Genomic DNA, 27,115 nt, shown 5'->3' with positions numbered 1-27,115 from the left:
CCAACCATCTCATCCTCTGTCATCCCCTTCTCCCCTTTCTCTGCCATCTCTTACAAGGGCTCAAATACCATTCATGAGGACTCTACCCTCATCACCTAATCACTTCCCGAAGGCCTTACCTCCTATCACACTGGGGGTTAGATTTCAACATAAGAATCTTGGAGGAACTGTATTCAGATTTTTCCCCAAGAATAGATTTTGAGAGAAAGAATGAGAATACTGGTCACCAGAAAGAGGGCCTAAGATATCTAAGATAAACGATTGCTTGCCTAGAATTTTGTCCAGGGTATAAGCCTGAGACAAAATTTACTGGTATTGGGAGATGCTGAGATTCATACATACAAAAAATCTTATCCTCTGACTTTGGTTCAGATTTGTGGCTATCTTCTAAAGTGATAAAGAATCATAGAAACATGGAGAGACATCTGGCAATAAGATACCTACCTTTGTCTGCTGGGCTTTTCAGGGGATGCCAGTTTAGAAATTGTTTACCCCACCTTATGGCTACTGATGATGGAATACTTCTCATCCCGGGGAGAGGGCTGCCTCTTTCATATTGTGGGTTTCAGTTGGTCACTAGCTCTAGAATTCTCCCTCTCTCCCATTAGCAGCACAGCATAGGGAAGGGAAAGCTCAGATTAGAAGGCTGGACATATTTCTGGATCTATGTGACACCTGGGGCCATGGCTATTGGTAGTTTCTGAGGGAAATGTACATGAGATAAATGAGCCAAGATAACAAAAATAACTTGTGGTTGCTTCAATTATTCTTGTTATAAAAGCCGGGTCTAAGCAACTGTAAGTTCTACCAGACTAGGATTTCTTACATATGGCTATGAACTTTCAAGTCTGTGACTTAACTGCTTGTTTCTGCTTGGCCAAGAATATGAGAAATGGACAATTCTGCAGGGTTTTAAATTAGATGAGGGCTCTGGTGTAAATAGTTTCAGGATGCTGGGTACGGCTAATGGCTACATGTAAAGTACACATGGCAGTATTATCCAACAACTGAAATCACAGCTCATGAAATGACTCCTCTAACGCCCCTTACTCATTTCCTTCTCCTTTTCCCTCTATGAGCTTGACACTATACATTGCAAGGTTATTATTTCACTCCTCATACGAACCTTTGGCCTAGTGACTTATCCCTTGAGGCATGCTATAATCACTGAGAAATGTGCTCCCTGTCACGTCTTATTGCTTAATTATGGCTCTATTTTAGACGCCCGGGGTCATTTGGCTTGAAAAGACTTCTCTTATGTGTAATCTTTGAATGTACATCCATGCTGTTATCCTTGAGTTTACATGATCATTCCATTTCCATCTTGTTCTGGCTTGGGCAATAATTATTGCCCCCTGGTTCAGTAACACCTTGAATTATTGTAATGAGCTATTATATGTATGTTCTTCTCCATATAAGATACTACCAACCCTTTGTCAGAAAGATATGTGCTTAAATTTCATTTTTCCAATTTTGATTTTTTCTTAACTGATAAATCTCAGTGGGGCCCTGTTTTAAATCATGTCATGCAAAAACTTCCCCTTTTTCCAATTCACTTTTGCTCTAGCGACTACAATTTTTTAACTCAAAATCTGGACATGTTGTCTAGCAGAGGGTTTTTGTTTTTTCTGTTGTATATATGTTGTTCTTTGGTCCTAAAGACAAACTAAGATATGGTAGGTTCTAAATATATTCAGAGATTGCAGATCTGGACAGACTATTTAAAATTAGAAGTACTCTAAAAATTGGGGACTTCTGGAGGATGCATCACTGGTCATTTATTTTGCTTCCCCAAAATTATACATTATGCATACCATTTATATAGTTCTACATGTATCTTACACAGTTGTTTTTTGATCAGCTACATGAGAGATGATGTTGTATTTTCACGAAAAACTGTTTGGGATTAGGAGCTCGCAAAAGTGGCCTCACATTACGGTAAAGGCAGACTGGAAAACACTGTCCTGCTTCATCCCCCCAGAGAGTAGTTCAAGTCTGGCCTGGGATAGATATATGTTGAGAAGGGGTATAATTACCCTGGTCCAGAGTGGCCCCAGGTCTTGTCTGGCAGACTGAGTTATATCTATCAAGGCCTTTGGAAATGCTGACTTAGCTCCTTAGAAATACAAACCCCATAACATTTATAAAGGTCACAGGGAATGGCCTGGGTCAGAATAACTTGAGTTCGTTTTGTGCCAGTGCCTCAGAAGAGGAAGTTGCTGAATACTTAAAACTCCTTGAGAGTACAGTGTTGCCAAATCTAAACAAAGAATGAGAGAAGTTTACAGCTGAGTTTTTCACTCTGTAATTCAAATGGCAATCCAGCAATGAAATACGTTCTAGGAATTCCAATCAGAGATTTTTAACATCTGACTTGGAAACCAGCTGTGTTCTCAGTGAGTACGAAGATTTACCACCTGCAATTGCTATAATTTAGGAGAATTATGCAGATGTGAAACACTTGAAAAAACTCTTCATTTTTAAATGCAATTTAAAAAACCATGCTTTAGGGAAGTTGGATTCTCAGAAACCTATAAAAATGGCTCGTATATAAAGAAAGTAGGGCCTCAAGTTGCAAGAACCTTTAAATTCAGGAATTCAAGTTTACTACTCTTCAAAGTATGCTTTTTAAAGATAATGAGTGAAAATCACTACAATTTTCTAAACACTATCTTTTAAATAGAACAAGTGAGATAACAAAGCAATTAACTCTGAAATTACATATCACATTTATATTAAGAGCCTTGATAACAGCTGGAGCAGTGGAAGGAAAAGGAGTTCACCACCAGAGGAACAGTTCTACGAAGCACCCCAGTAAACTCATGGCAGGAATTTTGAGCCAATAGTTTCATTCATAGAGAATAACAATTATTGTGGATTTCTGAATTCATATATCAAAAGCCTTTCAAATGTATTTTATGATTTTAAAAGATACTAGAGCTATCCTGGAAAAGCCAGTGCATGTGGTCCTCATACCAATGAGCCCCCATTCTCATTCATTTGCTCTGTTCCTCTCACACATGGGAGACAGCTGCCTTGTACAAAACTGATGCGATATAACTTTGTCACTTATATCATCACCTGAGCACTTGGATACCGCCCTGGGAAAGTCAAGCAAGGTAAAATAATGGTTTCGGGGACTTTCATAGACATATTTGAAAGCATTTCACATGTACAAACACAAATCCTGAATATGTTAGAGAGCAAACTTTTCAAGTGGAAGAATGCAGTGAGCTTCATGGCCTTACATACGTAAGAGATATATCACGAGTTTAAAACTGCAACTTTACCAGCACTTTAATATGAGCAAGTTGGCCAGCATTCCATAAGCAAAAGCTCTGACTCTCAAATTCCTCAACTGTAAAATAAGACGATTAAACTGAGTCATCTCTGAGGTCCCATCCAATTCATTTACTTCACGGTTCTCCTTCCTCCTTGTACTTTTAAGTAAAAGTATAAACTGAGAACCAGACTGTATGCCCAGTTGCTCAGCCATGTCCAACTCTTTGCAATCCCATGGAATAGGCCGCCAAGCTCCTCTGTCCAAGGAATTCTCCAGGCAAGAATACTGGAGCGGGTTGTCATCTCCTCCTCCAGGGGATCTTCCCAACCCAGGGACTGAACCCACATCTCTTGCGTCCCCAGTGTGGGCAGGTGGATTCTTTACTATTGAGCCACCTGGGAAGCCCCTACCACATGAACAAACAGGATGCATTATTGCCACAAAGTGCTTAAGAATACACACTCAAGTGTTTAAACTTGTCACATTATAAATGCATCAGAATCATTTATTCATTAGAAAAATAAGTGTTTTGAACAATGAAGCTTTCAGTTTTTATGTACGTAATTCATAAATAAAAAACAACTATCTAAGTGTTTCTGTTCAGAGAAGTCAGTAATGGAAAGCTATAAATTCAACTCAAATTACATAATATAAAAAGCTCACCTGCATTCCTAGAAGGTAGTATCTTTAAACAAACTCATTTTAAAATAGGATATCCCCAACTTTTTCAGAACTTATAATGGATACAATATTACATTTGTCTTTATCTTCTTTTATAATAGTTCTCTAAGCCTTAAAATGTAATATTTGTACTTTCAGAATTTCTGATAAATAGATCATAATTTCACGTGATAGTTACACATTCACATATAGTACAATGTAGTGGTCAAGTATTAGTGATGGTAATTAACAAATTATTGAAGTAATAAAAAAACCATCATTTTAACAATTTTAATGTTCCACGACAGGATAATTTATATCCAACATATAAAACACATACAGGTAACTTTAAGGAAAAAAATATATCAACTTTAAATAATCAAAAGTAGCAACAAGATTTTCTGTATTATTTTCAGCCTATAGAAGGGTTTTCACTGCCTAAATTTAAGCAATGTGCTGATTAGAAAAGAGACAATATAGTAATAGTACAATTATATATACCGTGGTATATTTATACATATCTATGTTTGTATGTGTGTACATGTATATCAACAGCAACTTAAGGTGTCTGGTTCTTTTTGTAAACTATAACTTCCAAGTTGTATTTTACACGAGTGAGATCTGAATAGATAATTCAACCTAGTACTTTTGAAGTTTTGTCTCTCATTCTCTTTTCCACGTTAGCTTTCGTGTCTCTTTATAGATTACATGAAATAGAACTCTCATTTCCAACATTTCTCCCAGGAGAAGTTAAATAAGTTCCAGTAGATACCGATTATCATTTTTCACTTTTACATTTCGGTATTCACCTGGTCTGCAAAAACAATTAACCATGTAGTTTTTCTTCCATCCTTTAAAATCACTTGTTTTCACCCAGTGATAAGGATACAATGGAAGACCTGGATTAAAATCAAGGTGAACTATGCCCACATATAAAAAACTATCATAATCTGAGATTTTTCTAGAACCTCCAAACATGTTATACTAAAACTAATGGATTTAAAAATTAATATTGTTTTGAAGGGGCATTTATCAGAGGTCATGGCATAATATACAACAGAAAGTCTACTGAATACCCTATTTAATTGTAAAGAACAAACACAGCCATTTCACGTGATAAGAGAAGCTGAAATGTCTTTTACAGCAGTTTCAACCTCTTGATTTGGCCGTTCTGGATCGAGAAGGGCAATGCTATTGGAGTTTTTCCCCTGTTCGTCTACCTTTGGGGAAGCAGCCTGGTCTTGAGGCTTTTTGTTCTCTTTAGCCAACTCTAGGGTCACGCTCTCTCCAGAAGGCTGAAATGACCTCTCTAAATGAACCACTTGTTTCCTTGCTTCTGCTTCTTGTTCACACAGCAGCCTCTCCACCTCCACCTTGAGCTCCAAAGTCTCCTCGTCAGCGTGCACATCCAGTTGTTGCATCAACTCCTCCAACTTCTTGGCCTTGCGGAGCTCGTTCTGCTGGATGATCGTACAAAGGTGTTCAGTGAGCTGCTCTTTAAGCTCAGTCTTGCGCTGCAGCTCTAGCTTTGCTGTCACATACTCTGCTTCAGCCCTGTCAAACCGCTTCCTGCAGGAGCAGATAGAAACACTGGTCTATTAGTCAGCTACTGAAGGAGACAGTCAGAGGGCTAGACATAGTAACTCCAACACCAGAAAAAATGATGTATGAAGAAAATATGGCTATTAATACTTTACAAACAGCTGTCTACATGTTAGACCAAGTAGGGTACTGCTGCTGAAACTTCCACAAAATGCACATCTGGACTCTCCTAACCTAAACACATTTTCCTGTGCCCATTTTCTCTTTCCAAGGCTGTGCGTGAATGAAACCGGGCTGAAAAGTTAATTCAGTGGCATGCTAGCTCCAGTAGGGGAAAGCCCTAATATGCAGTGTTTGTCAATTTCTGTAGTAAACCTATGATTACTACGGCCAGTTTCAAGCTACTGATGTGATATCCCTGAATGCAGAACTGGGAAGAGATACACAAACTCTCTTATGAAGCAGGGCAAGCCAGCTCTAGCATATAGCCAGTTAAATTTATGAGAGGTAAAACAGTGGATGGAGAAAGCAGAGAAATCTGTATCTCTTGACTCCATGGATTAGAAAAGGGAGAAACCTTTTGGTGGAGAAAGACATGGACAGTAGCACCTATTGCTTGGGAGAACCAAAAATGTCTCCAGATATTACCAAACGTCTCCTCAGGGGCAAAACTGCCCCCAGTTGAGAAGCCCCAGGTTGTTTTCACCCTGTCCACTCTGCAACAGACTACTGTGAGACTTTTACTAAGAAAAGTCAATTATTTTTACATATATAGAAACTCCATAGGTAGATATGCCAGTCTTACTTGATGCAGGGTAATTCTACTGAGGAGGTCAATTTACGATCTCCCTTTTTTTTAACTTGCCTTTCCATATAATGTGTCGCTTTTCTTTTTGTCTAGAAGAGGTTGATTCCTCCTACCAACTAATTATTCTATTTAGTTACTACCAACAGTTGTGAAGGCTATGCTGTCTTACCTGTTGACTGCCTTACCTTGAGTGCGTGCATGCTCAGTCGCTTCAGTCATGTCCAACTCTTTGCGATCCTATGGACTGTAGCCTGCCAGGCTCCTCAGTCCATGAGATTCTCCAGGCAAGAGTACTGGAGTGGGTTGCCATGCCCTCTTCCAGGGGATCCTTCTGACTCAGGGATCGAACCTGAGTCCCCTGCATTACAGGCGGATTCTTTACTGCTGAGCCACCAGGGAAGCCCTGCCTTACCTTACTCAATGTAATAGTAATTTCCAGTATGAGAGTTATGGCAAAAAAGAAATAGGTATGATCTCCTTATGCGAGAGTCTCTCAGAAGGAAATACAGTGAAAAATAAATAAATAAAAGGCCTTGCTTTTAGAGAATCCAGGGTTCAAAACCTACCTTTGCCATTTACAATGTGTGTACGTGTTTTGGCAAAAGCCTTTTCTGGATGTGATGAATAGAGACTGAGTCATACTAGCTCAAGTACAGAGGGGGTTTTACTGCAGGATATAAGAGGCAATCTCACAGGCATGTCATCAGAATAAAGGGCTCTTCTCTTCAATGGTCAGAAACCAGAGTTTCTTTCCTTTAGGCTTTCCTATCATATTCACAGCCCAATATGGCCACCAGCTGTATGATATCAAATTCTCTTCAATCAAAGCCTCCATGTTCCAAAATTCCTTCTGGCTGGGTTGGCTTGGCTTGACTTATATCAGATTGAACAGAACCCTTAGTGCCTGGTCATGCTAAGCTCCTCAGTTCAGTTTATGGATTAAATGTTCTGGGGTTCCCATTTTTGTTATCAAGTGTGCCCCAGGCACATGTTGACATCATGAAAACAAAACACAGCCACGTTCCAGTGGAAGAGGCTGAAAAAAAGGCATGCAGTGACTAAAGATTCCAGTATGGTGAGCAGGGGTAGTTTCGTGAACTAAGTCTTGGTTTGTCTATAAAATGGTGATGATAGTAATACCTCATAGTAGTGTTAACTAAGCATTAAATAGAAAAAATAGGGCAAGTGTCTAGCCCAGTGCCTGGTAGGCATTCAAGAAACAGAACTTCCTCTTCAGAGCACCAGAATTAAACAGTACTGTTAGTATATCACTAAACATGTATCTGGGCTTCCCTGGTGGCTCAGATGGTAAAGAATTTGCCTACAATGCAGGAAACCTGGGTTTGATCCATGGGTGGGGAAGATTCCCTAGAGAAGGGCATGGCAACCCACTCCAGTATTCTTGCTTGAAGAATCCCATGGACAAAGGAGCCTGGCGGGCTACAGTCCATGGGATCATGACTGAGCAACTAAGCACACAAACAAATATTTACAATTAAACTTATGTACAATTTAAGAACTTAGGGTTTATATTTGAAAACTTTTACATAATGTTCATTTCTCACATCTAATTTTTTTTACTGTCATCTTGTAAATATAAGAATAAGAACGAGCTGTTTTTCAACTACCCTTATGTTAAAAGAATTGTTACAAAGGAGGGTATGCTGGGTATATGGATCCCTTATTCCCATATTTTATAATATCCTAGCTATGAATGTTCTTTCATCAAGCTTGAGAGCTGACAACATTCTCTAGAGGTATATGTATCTTGTCCCTCCCCTTGACTCAAGCCCTCCTTCTCTGCAAGTCTGTGGTCAGCCTCAGTCAAAGTCAAAGTCAGTCAGTAAAGATTTACCGACTAGGCTCATGAATGCTGAATTGAAATAAAATTTGCTAATCGGTCCCTAGTTTCCATTGATCTTTCACTCTGAATAAATCATTGAAGATTCAGCATTTTGTTTATTTATTTAAAGTCCTCTGGCCAGAAACATGCATATATATATATATATATTTTTTTTTTTTAACAGTGATTTATGTTCAAAAAATATTGATTAGTTTCACAAGCTGCACTACAAGTCTGGGGGTCAGGTGGATAATTCCAAATCAGACTATGAAGACATACTTTGGAACAGAATAATAAGAGCATTATACATAATACAGTAAGACAAATTGAACTGGAAATGTAATTATAGAATCATTTTGTTATTTTAAAGGGATCTTGAATGATTTAATGAATGTTATTTAAAGGATTCTAGAAACTATCTCTTGGTTTCAGTATCCCTGAAAATTTTTTAAAACACCATTAACCCTTGGCATGCATTAGGTCCCGATGAAACTAAAAGTGTTCTTAGACCTTTTAGTTCTTTAGTTTCTTTTCTGAACAGTTCTAACTACTTGTAAGTATCAATATATCATAATGCTTATTCTTTCTTAGAAGTTTTCCAGAGAACAAAGAGAAAATTTACTTATAATATTTTGAAAAATAGACTATATTTTACAGTTACTTTATCAGTCCACTGGGCCCTTTTAGAAATCTAAGCTACATTATCGGATTGTTGAAATACAGTTTTTCCTGTTTTTTGAAACATTTGTCATTTCCTCACCCTAGGAATTACTTCCTCATTACTCATCTATTATTCCCATGTATGCTGAAAAATTAAAATAATAAGAAAATAGAGAATGATGGAATGACCTAAAAGGATGATACAATAATGAACTGCTTAGTTTCCTTACTGTTTTGCCAAAGTATTACATCACCTTTTAATAAAGTATAAAATTAGACTGGAAACATCATACTTATAATCTGCTCTTAGCTTTCACTAAACACAAGTGAGGATTATTTTTCATTTTCTGCCCAGAAGAGCACAGAAAATTTACAGAGGAGACATTTGCAGTTATTGAACGTGAAAGTGTTAGTCACTTGGTTGTCCCACTGTTTGCAACCCCATGGGCTGTAACCCTCCAGGCTCCTCTGTCCATGGACTTCTCCAGGCAAGAATACTGGAGTGGGTAGCCATTCCCTTCTCCAGGGGATCTTCCTGATCCAGGGTTTGAACCTGGGTCTCCTGGATTGCAGGCAGATTCTTTACCATCTGAGCCACCAGGGAAGCCCATTTTGCAGTTATTAGACAAATCAAAAGATGCATGTTGTGGCAGGCTAAAAAATGACCCCCCAAAGATATTCGCTTCCTATTCCCAAGAATCTATGAACATTACCTCAAATGGCAAAAGATGTGACAAAGTTTAAGATATTAAGAAGAATTTATTTTGGATTATCCAGCTGGGTACTAAATGCAACTGCATGTTTCCTTTTGAGAAAGAGGCAGAGAAAGTTTTGAGAGAAAACAGGAGGAAGCAATGTGACCTTGGAGGCCCAGAACTGAGTAGTTCAGCCACAAGCCAAGGTATGTCTTCAGCCACAAGACACCAGAAGAGACAAGGACTATATTCTTCCCTAGAGTCTCTGACAGAATGGCAACCCTGCTAACATCTGATTTCAGACTTCTGGTTTCTAGAAGCACAAGAGAATAAATTTTCATTGTTTTAAGCCACTGACTTTTCCATAATTTGTTATGGCAGTCCTATCAGATCAATATGGCTTCCCTGGTAGCTCAGCGGTAAAAAATTCACCTGCAATGTGGGAGACCTGGATTTGATCCCTGGGTCAGGAAGGTCCCCTGGAGAAGGGAATGGCAACCCACTCCAGTATTTTTGCCTGGGGAATTCCATGGACAGAGGAGCCTGGTGGGCTACAGTCCTTGGGGCTGCCGAAGCGTCAGACACTACTGAGCAACTGAGAACATTTATATATGTGTGTGTGTGTGTGTGTGTGTGCATGTGTGGACATACACATGGCAGAGTCTATTAAACATGGAAGGCAAATAGCGAACATTGTTTTTCCTGGTATTTTGTTGTTCAGTTGCTCAGTTGTGTCCAACTCTTTGCGACCCCATGGACTGCAGCACACTAGGCTTCCCTGTCTTTCACCATCTCCTGGAATTTGCTCAAACTGAAGTTCATTGAATTGGTGATGCCATCCAACCATCTCATCTTCTGAGGTCACCTTCTCCTCCTGCCTTCAATCTTTCCCAGTATACTGAGGGTTAAAGAAAAGTTCTACAGGGAGCCACTCTCAGTTTTACAAGCTGGTCTGCGCAGCACAGGGCAGCACTGTAATCACAGCTGCGAACAGCAGCAGCCGTGACAACCCTCTCCAGCTGGCTCACTCCAAGTGTCATCTTCTCAGAGGTGTTCACCCTGACACTGCTCTACAGGAACCAGTTTTAAGGTGAATTCTGGCCTATTTGTATAGAAGAACCTTTTGTGGGCAGAACAACAGTATTTTTACTTAAACAAAGTCAAGGAAATCTCCCACAGAACCAATGAAACAGACTACCCTGGGGATTACCTTCAGTAGAAGTCTAGACCATAATACCATTACCACCAATCTATAACTGCCTAACAACCACAGCTGTAAATTTAGAAAATGTTGTCTTAATCTTCTGCTTGACCCTAGTTCTAGGCTAAATACAACCCTGGTTCTAGGCTAAATTGTCTATGGCTCTCTTTGACTTAATTCAAGAGCTTATTTTTTTAAAAATAATGTCACACATACAATAAGGATATTCACAAACATCTATATCAGTGTTAGTACCATGACAAACTGTCATCTTTAGCTTGTTAAGAGATGCAACAATTTATCATGTAAAATCTTTTTACTATATAAAGTGTACAAAAATGTCATGAAAAAATATTCATATATTGGGATATTGTCTCCTTTAACCAGCAAGCCCACCTTCTTTGTGGTTCTCTGAAGGCTAAAACAATGGCATTTCTTATATAATGTTCACTGTACAAAGGCATCCTTCTCCAGCCCTCCCCTAGGACAGAATTAAAACATGATCAAATGATTTTTCTGTTGAGACATCCAGAATAATCAGAATTATTCATTTAAAGAGCTAAAAAGGCATAAAAACATTCCTCTGGCAAACTTGTTACAGAGGAAAAATGTGATAAAAATCTGGGCTTAGTCTAATCTTAATAAAATCTTGGTTACCTCCTTAATGACCTTATTAATAGAAATGGAACCACCAGTTATCAGCTACTGATGGCATTAATTTATGCAGTTAATTAATAAAAGCAACCCATTAGGTCTAATAGCATATGGTCAAACAACAATTACAAAAATCACAAGGACACCACAAACCTCTTTTTTAAACAATAAACAGTGAATTAAAAACCACAATCAAGCATTTCCGCTTTATTAAATTGTTATATAAACATTCTGATGCTGTGGTTTACTCTGGACTAATGAGGCATTCTGATTGATTTCTACTGTTACAGAGAAAGATGCAAAACTGAGTCATTAACACAGCATTCCCTTGTGAAAAAAGACAAACCAGGATGATTAAAGCGATGTTGAAAAGACTGAAAACCCTGAAATTGGACTTAATTTTTTTGCTCTTTTATCTGTTTAAAGTTCATGTAATTCTTTACATGTGTTTGTTTTGAGAACATGCAATGATGATTTTTTCTCTTAAAAAAAATGCCAGTCATTGAAACCAAGGAAACATGTGATAGCAAACCATTTTACACAGAGCATAATTGAAAAAGAGAAAAGAAAAAAACTTCAAGCTTTCAATACAGAGTGGTATTTTCCTTAAAATACTCAAAGGCTTTTAAAAAATAAACTAGATCTTTCTTTGATGAAAACTGAAATGAGAACTAGGCTAATCCTTAGACCATCTCAGATAATCAAAATTTCTTAAAGAAAGAGCACAGACTTGGTGTTAGAATAATATAGAGTTCTGGAGGAAGTCATTCAGACTTTTAAAGAGTCTCAAATGTTAAACAGCTGATGGCTTAGCAGGAAAGACCAAAATGTTAATAAATAAAGCAAGAAATCCTCTAACAGGGATATAACAAGGTTAATGTATAGGGCAGATTTAAGAGTTAATGAAGACTTCAAGAAGGAGATACTTTGATTAGACAGCATATTAAAAAGTGAAACATTACTTTGCCAACAAAGGTCCATAGAGTCAAAGCTATGGTTTTCCAGTAGTCATGTATGGATGTGAGAGTTGGACCATAAATAAAGCTGAGCACTGAAGAATTGATGCTTTTGAACTGTGGTGTTGGAGAAGACTCTTGAGAGTCCCTTGGACTGCAAGGAGAAAAAACCAGTCAGTTGTAAAGGAAGTTAGTCCTGAATATTCATTAGGAGGACTGATGCTGAAGCTGATGCTCCCATACTTTGGCCACCTGATACAAAGAGTTGACTCACTGGAAAAGACCCTGATGCTGGGACTGAAAGCAGGAGAAGGGGATGACAGAGGATGAAATGGTTGGATGGTATCACCAACTTGATGGACATGAGTTTGAGCAAGCTCCAGGAGTTGGACACAACTGAGTGACTGAACTGACTGAAAACCGGAGTAGGTACAGCACCTAATACTATCGTTGTGAGGCTTAACGATGATATACATAAATGCCTCTGGCCCAGCTAACAATATACATTAACTAAATCAGACTCCTAACTCACTGAAGGAGAAGGCAATGGCACCCCACTCCAGTACTCTTGCCTGGAAAGTCCCATGGACAGAGGAGCCTGGTAGGCTGCAGTCCATGGGGTCGCTAAGAGTCAGACACAACTGAGCAACCTCACTTTCACTTTTCACTTTCATGTATTGGAGAAGGAAATGGCAACCTACTCCAGTGTTTTTGCCTGGAGAATCCCAGGGACGGGGGAGCCTGGTGGGCTGCCGTCTATGGGGTCACACAGAGTCGGACACGACTGAAGCAACTTGGCAGCAGCAGCAGCAACTCACCGAGCATATGAATAGTCGAGGCTGGCCTGATCAATCCGGTTCCTGAGGATTCCAATGTCAGCTGACACCATGTCATCTAAAGCCTGTAACTCCTTCTGGATCCTCTTCAGTTTCATGGTTTCTGCCTGGGTTCTTTTAGATCTATAAAATGAGGAACATGAGTGGAAAAATTACAACATTTTAAAATCACATGTCCACATACAACTGAAAAAACCAATCTACTGTATATACAATATGATTATAGTATACAATTTTAAAAACTAGAAAAAAACCAGAAAAACTGAAATAAAACTAATGCTAGTAATATTTTAGTATATCTCCAAAGCAGCATTTGCACTTTTTCCTCTTATGATTCCAAATTTTATTACTATATTGTTTTTAGACACAAGAGAAAAAGTAATACTTAAAAAATAACAATAAATCATTCACTCATAGGTCTATACTCATTCCCTAAGCACTAAAAGGATGTACCTGTATAGAGAACTGGATACATTAGAGTATTGAACACAGCTTTTCAAATTCTTTAAACTCTTCTTGCAAAGCCCATTTTCATTTCAATGGACACCGAGAAGAGATGCCAGCATTAAACATCATTTCTTTGTATGTCTGAGAATGTCTATGTGGTTTTAATTTTGAAGACCCATTTCTTCAAACTTTTATTGTTTTGACTCCTCTTCTGTAGGCAAAACTACAGGTCCTCAAAATTTTTTCCAGGGCTCAAAACCAAACACTCTATTTGCCTCCTTGTTTAAGGGCAACCTCAGCCCTCTCATCACTCCCAAGTACATCATCTACCTCAGAAACAATAAACAAATACAAAGCCAACCTTTAATCACGATTTTACTTGTTTCAAAATGTCATACACATTCTCAAAGGAAAATAAAACTCTCAACAAAACCACCATACTGTGACTTGATTTCTACTCCATTATGCATTTACTCTTGTTTACTGTCTACAGAAGTTAACCAAGTGATTTTTTTATTTCAAATATTAATGATTCAGGCTTCCCAGGTGGCTCAGTGGTAAAGAACCTGTCTGCCAAACAGGAGAGGCAACAGACACAGGTTTGATCCCTGGGTTGGGAAGATCCCCTGGAGAAGGAAATGGCAATCCACTCCAGCATTCATGCCTGGGAAATCTCAGGAACATAGGAGCCTGGTGGGCTACAGGCCATGGGGTCACAGAGTGGGATACAACTGAGCACACGTGCTTTAATAACCCACTGTCCGTTTATTAATAATCTAACCAGGCTGCATTTCCTTACATGTCTGTCTATAGCAGTGCTGTCTTAAATCAAAATCATATAAAGAAAAACAAGTACTGAGCCTGTAAATCTTTTTGTAAAATCTCCAGTAAACAGCTTCCCTAACCTCTTCCAAATTGAAGACTACTAAAATGCATTTCAATAATCACACTGTTTCCTTCTTGAAATGTAAGTCAAATTGAAATTTTCTATGCTTCATGAAAGATCAAGATGTACAGTAAGAGAAAAAAAAATCATTAGTTTTAAATACATATATCCCTTTGGCAGATAAAATCCTGAATTACTCTGATACCTACTTACCGTTCTCTCCAGCCCTATGCCTTCCTCTCCCCCTGACACATACCCTAGCTTTAATGAGAAACAGTTCTGCTAGACTTTTCTGGAGATCTAAAAAAAAAAAAATGCCACTGAATACTTGTTGGCATTTAGTTCTCACTATTCTCAAACACTACTTTATTGACTGAGCTTGGTTTCCTAAGGCCACAGCATACCAGAAACTACAAACTAAAAGGGAAGAGTGGGTAAGGGATGGGAAAGCGGCTCAAACGGGACTGATGCTGTTCCAGGCCTGTGCAAGGCAGCAAGGGAAAAGGGACTGCTGACAAACTGGTTCTGAAGGGGAGAGAAAAGCAGAATCACACGCAATATAAAACAGCGCTCTTAAGGGTGACCTAGAGTCATGGATAAAGTTAAGTTATATCATGTATCTTTTATCAGTGGGGGCAGGATAAAATTTTAAGAAAAATGGCCATAAAAAATACAATTAAGATTTGTGGGAGTATAAGTCACTTACTCGGAATAATCTTATTCCTCTACATGTCAGATGATTAAGGCTTAGGTCAAAATTAAAACCTGCATTTGTTGCTAACTTACTTATGAAGAAAGAAAGTGAAAGTGTTAGTTGCTCAGTCGTGTCCGACTCTTTGCGACCCAATGGACTATTGCCTGCCAGACTCCTCTGTCCATGTGAATTCTCCAGACAAGATTACTGGAGTGGGTTGTCATTCCCTTCTCCAGGGGATCTTCCCAACCCAGGAATCAAACCCAGGTCTCCTACACTGCAAGCAGATTCTTCACCATCTGAGCCACCAGGGAAGCCCAATTTACTTATATCGACAGCTATTTACTGCTCCCTTATGAGTATGTAGTTGGTTAAAACTAAAAAACACTGATGATGATCTTAAGTTTTAACTGCATCTATATTCATAAATACATTATAATCTATGCTCTAAAAGCCTTAATAAATTAAGACTGGAATCTCTGTATCACTTGTAAAGCATAATTTGTTTAATAGGTCTTAAAAGTAATGACTGTAGAGAAAATGTCATTTATTAGAACAGACATAGGAAAATAAATACAGAACAGACAAAACTGATTACAGGTTACAAACAACCTCTCCTGGTTCAGGTGCCTCACCTTTCTGCAATAGCTTTAGCCAAAAGAGCTTTCTTACGTTTATTTTTCTCTTCCATTAGCCGCTGTTCTTGCTGGAGGACTTCCCAACGAGACTTTTCTTGCCTTGGGAGCAAATGTACAAAAATGAGCTTTTTGTACTTTTCCACACCTTGCCAGTCTCAGTTTCTAAGTATAAAATTCAATCAACCAGATTTTATATATATATATATTTTTCTCCCCCAAAAAAAGTTCTCTTAAAAGGAAGCCATCTGCAGTTCATTATTTTGTTCTAATAGGAACAAAGACTATAATTTGATGTAAAGGCTTAGATAAATTGGCCCTTTGAAATCCACTATACGTATATAAGCTGGAAACCCACAAACTTGAAGCCAGAGTACTATGGCATTTTTTAGGAGTACAAAGAAACTCGTTTAAGTTAATCATGTATTATATGCAAAATAGATAGCAAAATAAATTGTCCTATAGCTAATGTCAAATCTTTTAAGAGTTTTCTATAACAAACAATAACCAATGTTTATTTCATACATTTTTCTTTCAATTTGTTCACTTCTTTCTAGCTCTCGTTTTTAAAGAATGAAACACTACGAAATAAGACTTGAATGCTGGGCTCAAAAAAAACTCCAAAGATCTACAAACATGAATTGTCTTCCAATCTATCCAATTCTGAAATACATTAAAATTTTCTGTAAATTCACATACTTAATGTCAATGCAAATTAAACAAGGTAATGATAAAGCCTTCTGTCCCTATTACTGTCATTTCTCATAGCCATTGTATCAAAAATCTCCCTTCTGAGACCTAGTGACTGCTTGCAAAATTATCCTTTTGTCTTTATTCCTACAATCTCCACCTTAGGGCTGCCATTGGTCCTTGCTCATTTTTACTGTTTGCAGGCTTCTCCTCCCCAGATCTTAGTTGCAGCTCAAACCAGTACACTCTGTCAAATGATCCGCAGTACTGACACCTGGATGTTCTTGGTTAGTTTTATCAGAGCATCATCTCCCCTTTGGGGTCAAGGAACTCACTAGATAGGCATCTTCAGCTTCCAAGCCCTTCTTCATACTTCTTTAATTCTCTACAATTTTCTGGGCTATCGTGTGCCTCTTTCAGAAAAGTGAGATGTCATCTCTGAACATTCTCTAATATATAGCTTTCCTTTTCCTCTCTTATAGCCTCAGAATTTCTCCTTTTCAACAACCATTCCTGAGATGACATTTCTTCTACGAAAATTTTCTCAAGTACCTAAAATGATAATAATAATTTTCCTAATGACATTCAATCTCAATTTTCCAATTTAAACCACCCCCCGCAACTTGTTTCAGAACTATGAGAGTAGATTATATTTAAAACATTAAATGTAGGCACATTTAATTTTGGTTTCATAATTCATATGGCTTTATATCTCTTGTCAAAATGATTTCTTGGCTGTAAACCCTGGTGGGCAGGAAACACTTTAAACTTAGTAGAGAATCTGGATCAGCAGAGATTAGAAAAAGAGCCGAGATTAGATAAAACATACAACACTTTGAAAAAGAGTGACTCAGAAAATGGAAAACAGAAACAGAGACTATTCTTTCTTCCCTGTGAGTGATAAATCAGGAGAAACAAAGAAGGGCTATTCATACATAAGTTATATAATAGAAAAAAACTGATTATAAGAATTCACAAGTCACAGAATGGCAATCACCACAAGAATGTGGCTAAACTAAATTCAGGAAGTGGTTTCTAATACCAATACAACAAATAAAGAAATCTAATGACTAATTATTTAATTTGTCCTCTCAATTCCCTATACTCTTTCCTTTGATCTTCATGTCTCTGCACAAGCACCCTTTTCTGGGTAAGTGAAGATGGTATCCGAAAGTTCAAAGAATGGGTTCAATCTGGGGAGGAGTATCATACATATAAGAACTGGTTCTGGTGAGGGTAAAGGGCACAGACTTTGGATCCAGAGACTTGCATGTGAACCCCAACTCTATTACTTATTAGCAGGGTATTCACTTTGGGAATACAGTATCTTTTCTAAGATATCACATCTGTAAAGTGAAAACAATGAACATGCATCCTAAGACTGTTGAGAAGACTAAATAACATAAAACATACAAAATGCTTAACACTGGTACTTATATTTAGGTCATAGCTATTTTTCAACAGTTTATTCATCACATTTCTAGGTTAGACTATCAAACAAACAAAATATTAAAACTGTAGTTCTTCAAAGTTCAATGGGGAAAAAAAAAAGTAAAATGGAAAGAAAGTCTCATGGATAATATAGACTTACTAACAATTCCACTTTCTTTTTTTCCAATTGGCAATCTGCTTTTAGAGGCAGAACCTCAGCATTTTTGTGAACTTCATGGGAATTCTTAAGTCCCAGTTCCTTTTGTTGACTTTCAGTACCCTGTGGTTTTCCATCACCAACAGGAGAGGTGAGTGTAAGGGGAGTAGGAGGAGAAGAATATGGTCTCTGAGTATTAAATCTTTGTTTTGGTGCAGAAAGCAGCTGCTCTGGAGGTAATGAGGTTGACCCATCTTGAAGTCCAAATTTTTGACTTTGCTCTTGAAGGGCTCTTTCTCGCTGAAGTTGTTGTCGACTTTTCTTCCCAGGGAGACGCCGCTGTGGTTCAAACGGATCTATACATAAAAAAAAGAACAGAGAAAAATTCCTTTGTGTGAGCAGCAAATAATTATAACTTCTCTAAGAAAATAAAGCATTAACATTAAACTCTAGTAATTCTGCAGGGTTTTTCTTCCCTTGTCTTCCTTAAAATTCCAGGGGAAAACCTGCCATCTTCCTGCAGAATTTGACAGTTCTCTGATCATACTGCTAATATTTAACAAAAACTATCCTACTTCTCAATTAATCTTTAAGGAAGTCCATTTCTTTGTGAGTTAGGCCTTAGAATACAAAGCAAGGTTTCATCCTGATTTGCTGTCAGAAGAATCTAGTATGACCGAAGTTGGCAGACAAATGAATTCACTGATATGTCTTAAGTTTGATTGATGGTTCTGTCTGTACTTCTGAAATAAAATGGTGGCTTTTTTCAAATGGGCTTCACCTTTCTTAAATTTTAACAGATCTTAGGGTAATTTGATACATAGGTAGACACAATACACAAAGTATTACCAAATGAAGTCTTTTAATTTTAGGGATGCTAGTTAATCCTAAATTGTTTCCTTTCATCTTCCAAACAGCCTGGGCCTACGTTCCCCAAAGTGCAGTTAGCCTTTAATCAATGTATGCAAGCTAATTTTAATAGCAGCCTGAGCAAAGCAATAGAGGAAGACAAAATAATCGGGAGAAGTCTTTTTAAAAAAGTATTATGAATTAAATGATAAGAAAGTAATTAAATGTACTTTTTGGACTGTCCATACCAGTATTAACCTTGTAGGTCAGACAATTGAAGACTCTGACTCACATTCACACTATACTTAAGATCAATAAGTGATATATTCCAATAAGTGCCCAAGAAATGAAACTGATAAGTTTTTGTAAATGAACTAAATGGGGTTTGTAAAACCTAATAATGACCTCTGAAACAACATAAGCTTATTATTTACATTTCCCAAAGGAGAGTTAAAGCTTGAGAGTCAAATTTCCATTGTTGCTTTTCTCCAACTCAGTAACCTTAGGCAAGTCAACTGATTATTAATATTCTACACCTCAGTTTCTTCATCTGTCAAACTGGTTGAAAATTTACTTGCTTTACTTAACTCAAGGAGTTGATGTAAGAATTAAATGAAATATGGGAAGAAAATATTTTCAAAAGACATATAATCAAAAGTAAAATGTTATTGCTATTGACTTTAGCCAGAATCACAAGTAGTGTACTATATCTTGCAACAGAAACCTATTCTAGGCTACTGATCTTTATTCACACCATCAGAAAATGTCATTGAGCCTGCTTACCTTTCAGTTATACTTGTTAGTTGAATTATTAATATCTCTCTGAAAGTCAGTAATGCAGCTTCCATTTTATTTTGCATTTTCACAGAACCTACCTATGAGATTAAAAATGCTAATTTTTAAACTCCCAAACAACAAATCAGGTCACTTAACAATTAAACAAATGACAAAAAAAACCTTTTGGAACTAGTAAGTCATTATAGCAAGGTTGCAGAATATAAGATTAATATACAAAAACCAATGACTTTCATAGCAGCAATGAACAAGTGGAATTTGATATAAAAAACCACAGTTACATTTATGTTAGCATTCAAAAAAAAGAATTACTTAGATATAAATCTAACAAAATATGTACAAGATCTAAGAGGAAAACTACAAAATTCAAATGAAATCATGGAACTAAACAAATGGAGAGATATTCCATATTCATGAATAAGAAGATTCAACATTGTCAAGATGTCAATCAGTTCATCCTAAACTCATCTATAGATTCAGAGCAATACGAATTAAAATCCCAGCAAGTTATTTTGTGGATACTAACAAACTGATTCTCAAGTTTATACAGAGAGGCAAAAGATCCAGAATAACCAATAAAATATTGAAGAACAAAGTTGCACTGGCACTACTTGACTTTAACACTTACTATAAAACTATAGTAATCATGACAGTGGGAATTAGCAGAAGAATAGAATAAAGATCAATGGAACAGAATAGAGAGCCCAGCAATAGGCCTATTTTAATACAGTCAACTGATCTTTGACAAGGGTGCAAAGGCAATACAATAGAACAAAAATATTCAACAAATGGCACAAAAATACATCTAGACTTATACCTTTCACTCAAAATGGATCATAGACCTAATGCAAAACTCAACTATAAAACTCCTAAAAGACAACACAGGAGAAAATCTAGAGATGTCAGGTGTAGCAGTGAATTTCAGATATAATACCAAAAGAGATAACTGATAAACTATACTTGATGAAAATTAAAAACTTCTGCTCTGTGGAAGACAATGTCAAAGGAAGAGAAGACAAGCCACAAACTGGAAGAAAACATTTGCAACTGACACATCTAATAAAAGACTGCTATCTAAAATATACACAGAATTCCTGAAACTCAACAATAAGAAAACAACCTCATTAAAAAATGGGTCAGAAACTTTAACAGATACCTTGTCACCAAAGAAGATATACACATAACAACTATGCATATGAAAAGAATCTAAACCATATACCACAGGGAAATGCAGATTAAAATGAGATACCACTACACAAATAGCAAATGGCAAATAGATGGGGATCCAATGGAAACAATGAGACTTCATTTTCTTGAGCTCCAAAATCACTGCACATGGTGACTGCAGCCATGAAATTAAAAGATGCTTGCTCTTTGGAAGAAAAGTTATGACCAACCTAGATAGCATATTAAAAAGCAGAGACATTACTTTGCCAACAAAGCTCCATCTAGTTAAAGCTATGGTTTTTCCAGTGGTCATGTACGGATGTGAGAGTTGGACTATAAAGAAAGCTGAGCGCCGAAGAATTGATGCTTTTGAACTGTGGTGTTGGAGAAGACTCTTGAGAGTCCCTTGGACTGCAAGGAGATCCAACCAGTCCATTCTAAAGGAGATCAGTCCTGAATATTCATTGGAAGGACTGATGCTGAAGCTGATACTCCAATACTCTGGCCACCTGGTGTGAGGAACTGACTCATTTGAAAAGACTCTGATGCTGGGAAAGATTAAAGGCAGGAGAAGGGGATGACAGAGGGTGAGATGGTTGGATGGCATCACTGACTCAATGGACATGCATTTAAGTAAACTCTGGGAGATGGTGATGGACAGGGAAGCCTGGCATGCTGCAGTTCATGGGGTCACAAAGAATCGGACACGACTGAGAGACTTAACTGAACTGAACCACTACACAACCATTAAAATGGCCAAAAATCTGTAACACAGAGAACATTAAATGTGGGTGAGGATGTGGAGCAACCTGAACTCTTTCATTGTTGGTGGGAATGCAAAATGGTAGTCACTTTGTAAGACGGTTTGGTGGTTTCTCATAGAACTAAACATTTCTTAACATATGATTTAGCAATTGTGTTCTTTGGTATTTTTAATGAGATAAAAACTCATCCGCACAAAAACCTGAACACGGACGTTTATAGAAGCCTAATTCATAACTGCCAAAACCTGGAATCAACCAAGATGTCCTTCAGTAGGTGAATGGATAAACTGTGGTACATACAGACCAATGGAATATTATTCAAAGCTAAAAATAAAAGATATCAGCTATCAAGCCACACAGAGCATGGGGGAACCTTAACTGCATACTACTAAGAGAGAGAAAACAATCTGAAAAGGCTATATACTGTATGATTCCAACTATATGACATTTTGGAAAAGGTAAAACTACGCAGACAGTAAAAGGATCAGTAACTGCTAAGGTTTAAGGAGAGAAGAGAACGAACAGGCAGAGAAAAGAGGATGTTTAGGGCAGTGAAAATACTCTGTATACTATAATGACAGATACATGACATCATGCATTTGTCCAAACTTGTGGAATGTGTAACACCAAGACTGAACCCTAATGTAAACTACAGACTCGGGTGACTATGATGGGTCAATGAAAGTTATAACAAATATGTCAGTCTGGCGGAAGACGTTGATACTGGGGATGGCTATGTACCTGCTGGGGCAGGGACTATCTGGGAAACCTCTGTATCTACCTGTCAATTTTGCCATCAACCTAAAACTGCTCTTAAAAAATTCAGTCTTTAGGAAGAATTAGGGGGAAAAAAATAGGAACATACTCTTTTGCATACTTTTTGGGGGGGCTGCAAGTACCAAGGAGGCTGTGGCCAACTGGGAGCACACGTATAGTTTAAAGGGGACAATCCATTAGCCACCTCTAACCGACACCGTGGACTATACAGTCCATGGAATTCTCCAAGCCAGAATACTGGAGTGGGTAGCCTTTCCCTTCTCCAGCTCTTCCCAACCCAGGGATCAAACCCAGGTCTCCCGCATTGCAGGCAGATTAATTACGAGCTGAGCCACCAGGGAAGCCCTTAAATACGGCAGCTGTCACTAAAAAATTTAGGTCCATGTTACCAGACATTTGGATTTTTCACTAGAAAAATTCAGATTTTTATGTAAAATATAGAGAACTGTATCAATCAAGAAAATCTAGGTTATGCTATAGGGGCAAAGAACCCTGGAAACTTTATGGTTTTAAACAACAAAGGTTTATTTCTTATTAACGCCACGTGCCAACTGAAGGCCAGCAGGGGCTTCCTGCTGATCAGCCTCTCAGGGCTCCAGGCTGACTATCCAGTCAGAGTTTGCTAGCCCCCAGGGCAGGTGAGAAAAGAGCTTAGGGAGGACTTGGTTTAGCAATTAATTGCTCTGACCCAGGAGTGACATAACACTTACGCTTACAATTCAATGCTGAACTAGCACTAGGTCTGATACAAAAACAAGGGCAACAGGAATATACTGGGAAGAGAAGTGAACCAGAAATAATTTCCCCGGTATTAATTTAAAAGAAGTTTTAAGATTAGATAATCCAAAAAGGGGGGAGGGGTCGAAAAAATGAACATTTTTGGCTTAAATCAAGCCAGTGGGCTGAGTTTGTGATCTTTGCTATACATCCTTTAATCAAGCCCTGCTTTCCCCACCCAAGATAATCATCATTTGAATCATATGTTGATCATTCCCTTCCTTTCCTTTTTATGTCATACTGTGTCTACAAATACTTCTTTTAAATGTTATATTATTTAGTTATTTTAACTTTACATAAAGGGTGTCATGCAGGATATAATCTTAACTTAATACGATATTGCCATTATTCATCCATGTTGTTCATGTCGCTGTAGCCATTTAATTTTAATGCTGTATAATACTCTATTGAGAATATTCTCTAAGAGTCTATTGATCTTCTACTGATGGAAGCATTTATTGCCAATGCTCACTTCACAATCTTCTCCCGCTATAGTGATAATGAACTATAACAGCACCAAATCATGGTATGTAGTGGCTATATGGAACAATCACCTCTTAGCCCATGTTAGACATGAAACTAGAGTGAAAAATAACCTTTACTATTTCAAACAACTGATATTTCAGGGCTATATGTTACTGCAGCTTAACCTGGCTTAACCTGACTTCACTATTATCAATAGTTTTGAAACTGCATTTGCCCCTTCTTGATCATATTCCCTTGCCTTCCCACCATCCCAAATTTTGTGTTTTATTCTTTTAATTTTTTAATATATTTCCTATATTCCTAAATGAATATACCTGCTTTGTATGATTTTGAGCTTCTACTAATGGTAGCAGACTGTATATATTCTTCTGCAATTTGCTCTTTTCACATGTTAAGTCGATGAAATTTATATATGCTAATACACGCAGCTTGTAGTTCAATTCCCACTAGCTGTATAGTAGCCCAGTGGATGATTATACCACAATTTATTTATCCGTTCCCTTGTTAATGAACACTAGGTTGCTTCTAGCTTTTTAATATTATAAACAATATATACAAGAGTATGAGGAACATTTTTGACTTTCCCAGATGCCCTATGGGCTTCTCTAGACTATTGCTGTCTTTATTTTTGCTGGCAACCAACTCTATCTTCATAGATTATTTAAATACATTTTTAAGGCTAGAGAACAGCTGGAAGGAGCATTAAAATAAAAGATTCAGCTCTTTTAGTTTTATAAATGAGAAATCCAAGACAAAAAGATTTAGAGGCAGAGCTGTGAGATCTACTATTTTCAATCACTGTGGTTGGCTGAGTATACAAAATGTTGAAATGTTTTCTTAAGATAGTCAAAGACTAGCTGTTGTCTATGCTCTAACATCTCAGTAAATGATAGGTCGTAAAGTTAAGGTCCTTCATCCCCTCTCTATCCCAAATTATGGAGATATTTAGAAATGTACTTTCAAATAATAAATCCAATGTCAATTCGGAGAAGGCAATGGCAACCCACTCCAGTACTCTTGCCTGGAGAATCCCAGGGATGGGGGAGCCTGGTGGGCTGCCATCTATGGGGTAGCACGGAGTCGGACACAACTGAAGTGACTTAGCAGCAGCAGTGTTCAATTTAGCATTAAGTCTTCCTTCCCTGGGCAAACTCCCCTCTACTAACACACAATCTCTCTGAAATACTGCCAAGCTCCATCCAACCACCAGCAGAGTAACATTTCTGTTAATTCTATAGCAAGCTCTGGTACAACATCTACTATTACATTATATTATAGTTTGTCTCCTCAGCAGACTATAAGCTCTTTGAAGGCAGGGATGAAACTCTGATTATATCAGCATCCCTAATGCAGAGGCTGCCTCCCTTAACTTTGGGTCAGATCAGAGGCAGGGTACTAGTACCAGGAATGTCAGTTAATTACAAACTTTAGTGTAACTTTTATGATTCAGCTTTTAAAGGTCTCTGGATCAGTCAAAATTTTCCCGATCCGTATAATCTACACTGCTATCACATTACAAATTTACTTCCTTTTCCACTCCTCAGGCCTAGATTATCTTCACCACCATACTAAAAACAAACAAGCTGACCTGAGCAACATCCAGCTTTTTCTCACACACTCTAATAAAAGGAATAGAAGGGATTATTAATTTTCCCCCAGAATGTGTAAGTTATGGGACCAAGAATGGTGTAACTCACAGAAGTACCATGTACTAGCAAGATCACTATATACAACTTTATAAAATTTCAATCACAAAGCACAGGTTATATTACAAGTTTCTCACCAAATATCAGCAAACCTAATTCCCTCATTAAAAAATAACAAAACAGTGAAAGTCCATTTAGTGATTACACTATAAAGATGGAGAAGCAAGCACAAAAATTTAGCTTACACTGAAGTCAGTAGATATGCATGTCTATAGATTGATAGGTAGATAGATAGCTATACATTTCACACCTAATCTCTCAAAGACCCTTTTGGTTTGCTGCCTCTCAAGAGTTGGAAGGAACTGCAAAAATCATCTGGCAACCAGAAGTGAATGCGAGACTCCAGATGTATCATGACAAACTGAAACTTTCTGCATTTATTCAGATCCCTGTGCTTCCTTTTCCCAATCACAGTCTGCTTCTATAAATACACCACAATTTAACTCTAATACGATGTGTGCCCCTCCTTCCTTTACTCTGACCCCAACCCTCCAACCACTGATCTGTGCAGCAAGCTTCCTACAGGTCACTTCCTCCCCAAGTCCCATTTCTTTCCCAGGAAAAAGTCAAATCCCTGAAATAGATGCCTTAACTCTCTTTTTAAAAAGTAGATCTCAGTCTCGTGGGTCTGCCACACACCCCCACCGCCACCTCAGCCGTGGTTCCAAGTGCATCCAGCTCCCGAGCCCCCCTCAATCCTGTCCTCCTACTTACAGCTCCTTGTCCCTAACACAGGTAACCCTTTTCCCCGCCCCCTTTCGCTCAAAAACTGCAGCCCCGCCCCTTTCCTTAACAGATCGAAGAATTAAAGCTCTGTAGACCCGTCCCTTTACCTTTAGTCTGCTTTAGTCGCCTCAGCTCCTCCTCAGAGAAGCCGGCCCAACCCTGCGCCATCCGCCTTGGCTTGCCAGCACGCCTAGTACCCCAAACCTCTGAGCCCCGACTGCCAACACGACTACCCAGGCACATCCGGGTTCTTCCCCTGCCGCGGCGGACCAACCAATCAGCGCATCGAACTCTGGACGCAAGGCCCCCTTCTCCCTTGCAGCAGGACCCGGATCTCTTTCAGGTTGTCTCCGGCAGTGCCTGATAAAGTGCATAAGGAAATCTTGGTTTCGCAGACATTCGTTCCCCTTGACCTGGCTTTTCTCTTTCTCCCTGTCTCCTGTGCTTGTTGGATTATCGGTTCAAGAGGAAAAAGAGGAAATACCGATGCGAGTAGGCTGGAGATAAACAGGCAGTGAGAAAGTGGCTACGAGTCGGTGGCGGAGAAGGGAGGACAGACCCTGCCTCTAGGGGCCCCTTGTAAATTTACTGGAGCGGAGCCCTCTGCGTGGCGGTTATCCAGGGTTTCACTGCGTGATTTGTAGAGGGTTCCTTTAAAACGGCACTGACTTTATCCTGCAGGTTGACTCAAGAATGTCCAGGTTTAAGCTTTTAATTATAATCATTTCAGAAGAATGGGGTGTAATAGTGGTAAAGGAACGGACACATGTAACATGGTTAGGTCTCCCAGAGGCCGTTGCGACTCCCAGATTTCTGTTGATTGCGGATCGGTTTTTTGATGTGTGAATGATTCTCGCTAATCTGTCACCTTTCTCCTAAGGGATGTCTAAGTCCCGCCTCTTAAAAACGGTCTTTCCTCTCTGTTTATGTTCAGGGAAGGCAATGTAAAACGTGGATGAGGGGGGATGGGAAAATGTTTCCTAGGCGTCT

At 38.3% G+C, this 27,115-nt stretch overlaps 1 protein-coding gene across 2 annotated transcripts; it reads right to left on the bottom strand.

Moving 5' to 3' along the window:
* Positions 1-3,752: 3,752 nt before the first annotated feature.
* On the bottom strand, positions 3,753-26,397 carry GORAB (golgin, RAB6 interacting). 2 transcript variants are annotated; one of them, XM_019976774.2, is made up of 5 exons: positions 26,233-26,397; positions 18,086-18,434; positions 15,801-15,902; positions 13,121-13,261; positions 3,753-5,512 (listed from the first exon to the last, which is right to left on the bottom strand). In XM_019976774.2, exons 1-5 carry the CDS (start codon positions 26,366-26,368, stop codon positions 5,053-5,055), a joined length of 1,188 nt encoding a protein of 395 aa, XP_019832333.2. In that variant the 5' UTR covers positions 26,369-26,397; the 3' UTR covers positions 3,753-5,052. The 2 variants fall into 2 exon arrangements, with proteins under 2 accessions (XP_019832333.2, XP_070624234.1); XM_070768133.1 differs by lacking the exon at positions 15,801-15,902.
* Between the last annotated feature and the right edge of the window lie 718 nt (positions 26,398-27,115).

This window comes from Bos indicus, chromosome 16 (assembly GCF_029378745.1).
Source record: "Bos indicus isolate NIAB-ARS_2022 breed Sahiwal x Tharparkar chromosome 16, NIAB-ARS_B.indTharparkar_mat_pri_1.0, whole genome shotgun sequence".
NCBI classification, from domain to species: Eukaryota; Metazoa; Chordata; class Mammalia; order Artiodactyla; family Bovidae; genus Bos; species Bos indicus.
The sequence above is the reverse complement of the archived record's forward strand: the minus strand, read 5'-3'. Positions and strand labels throughout refer to the sequence as shown.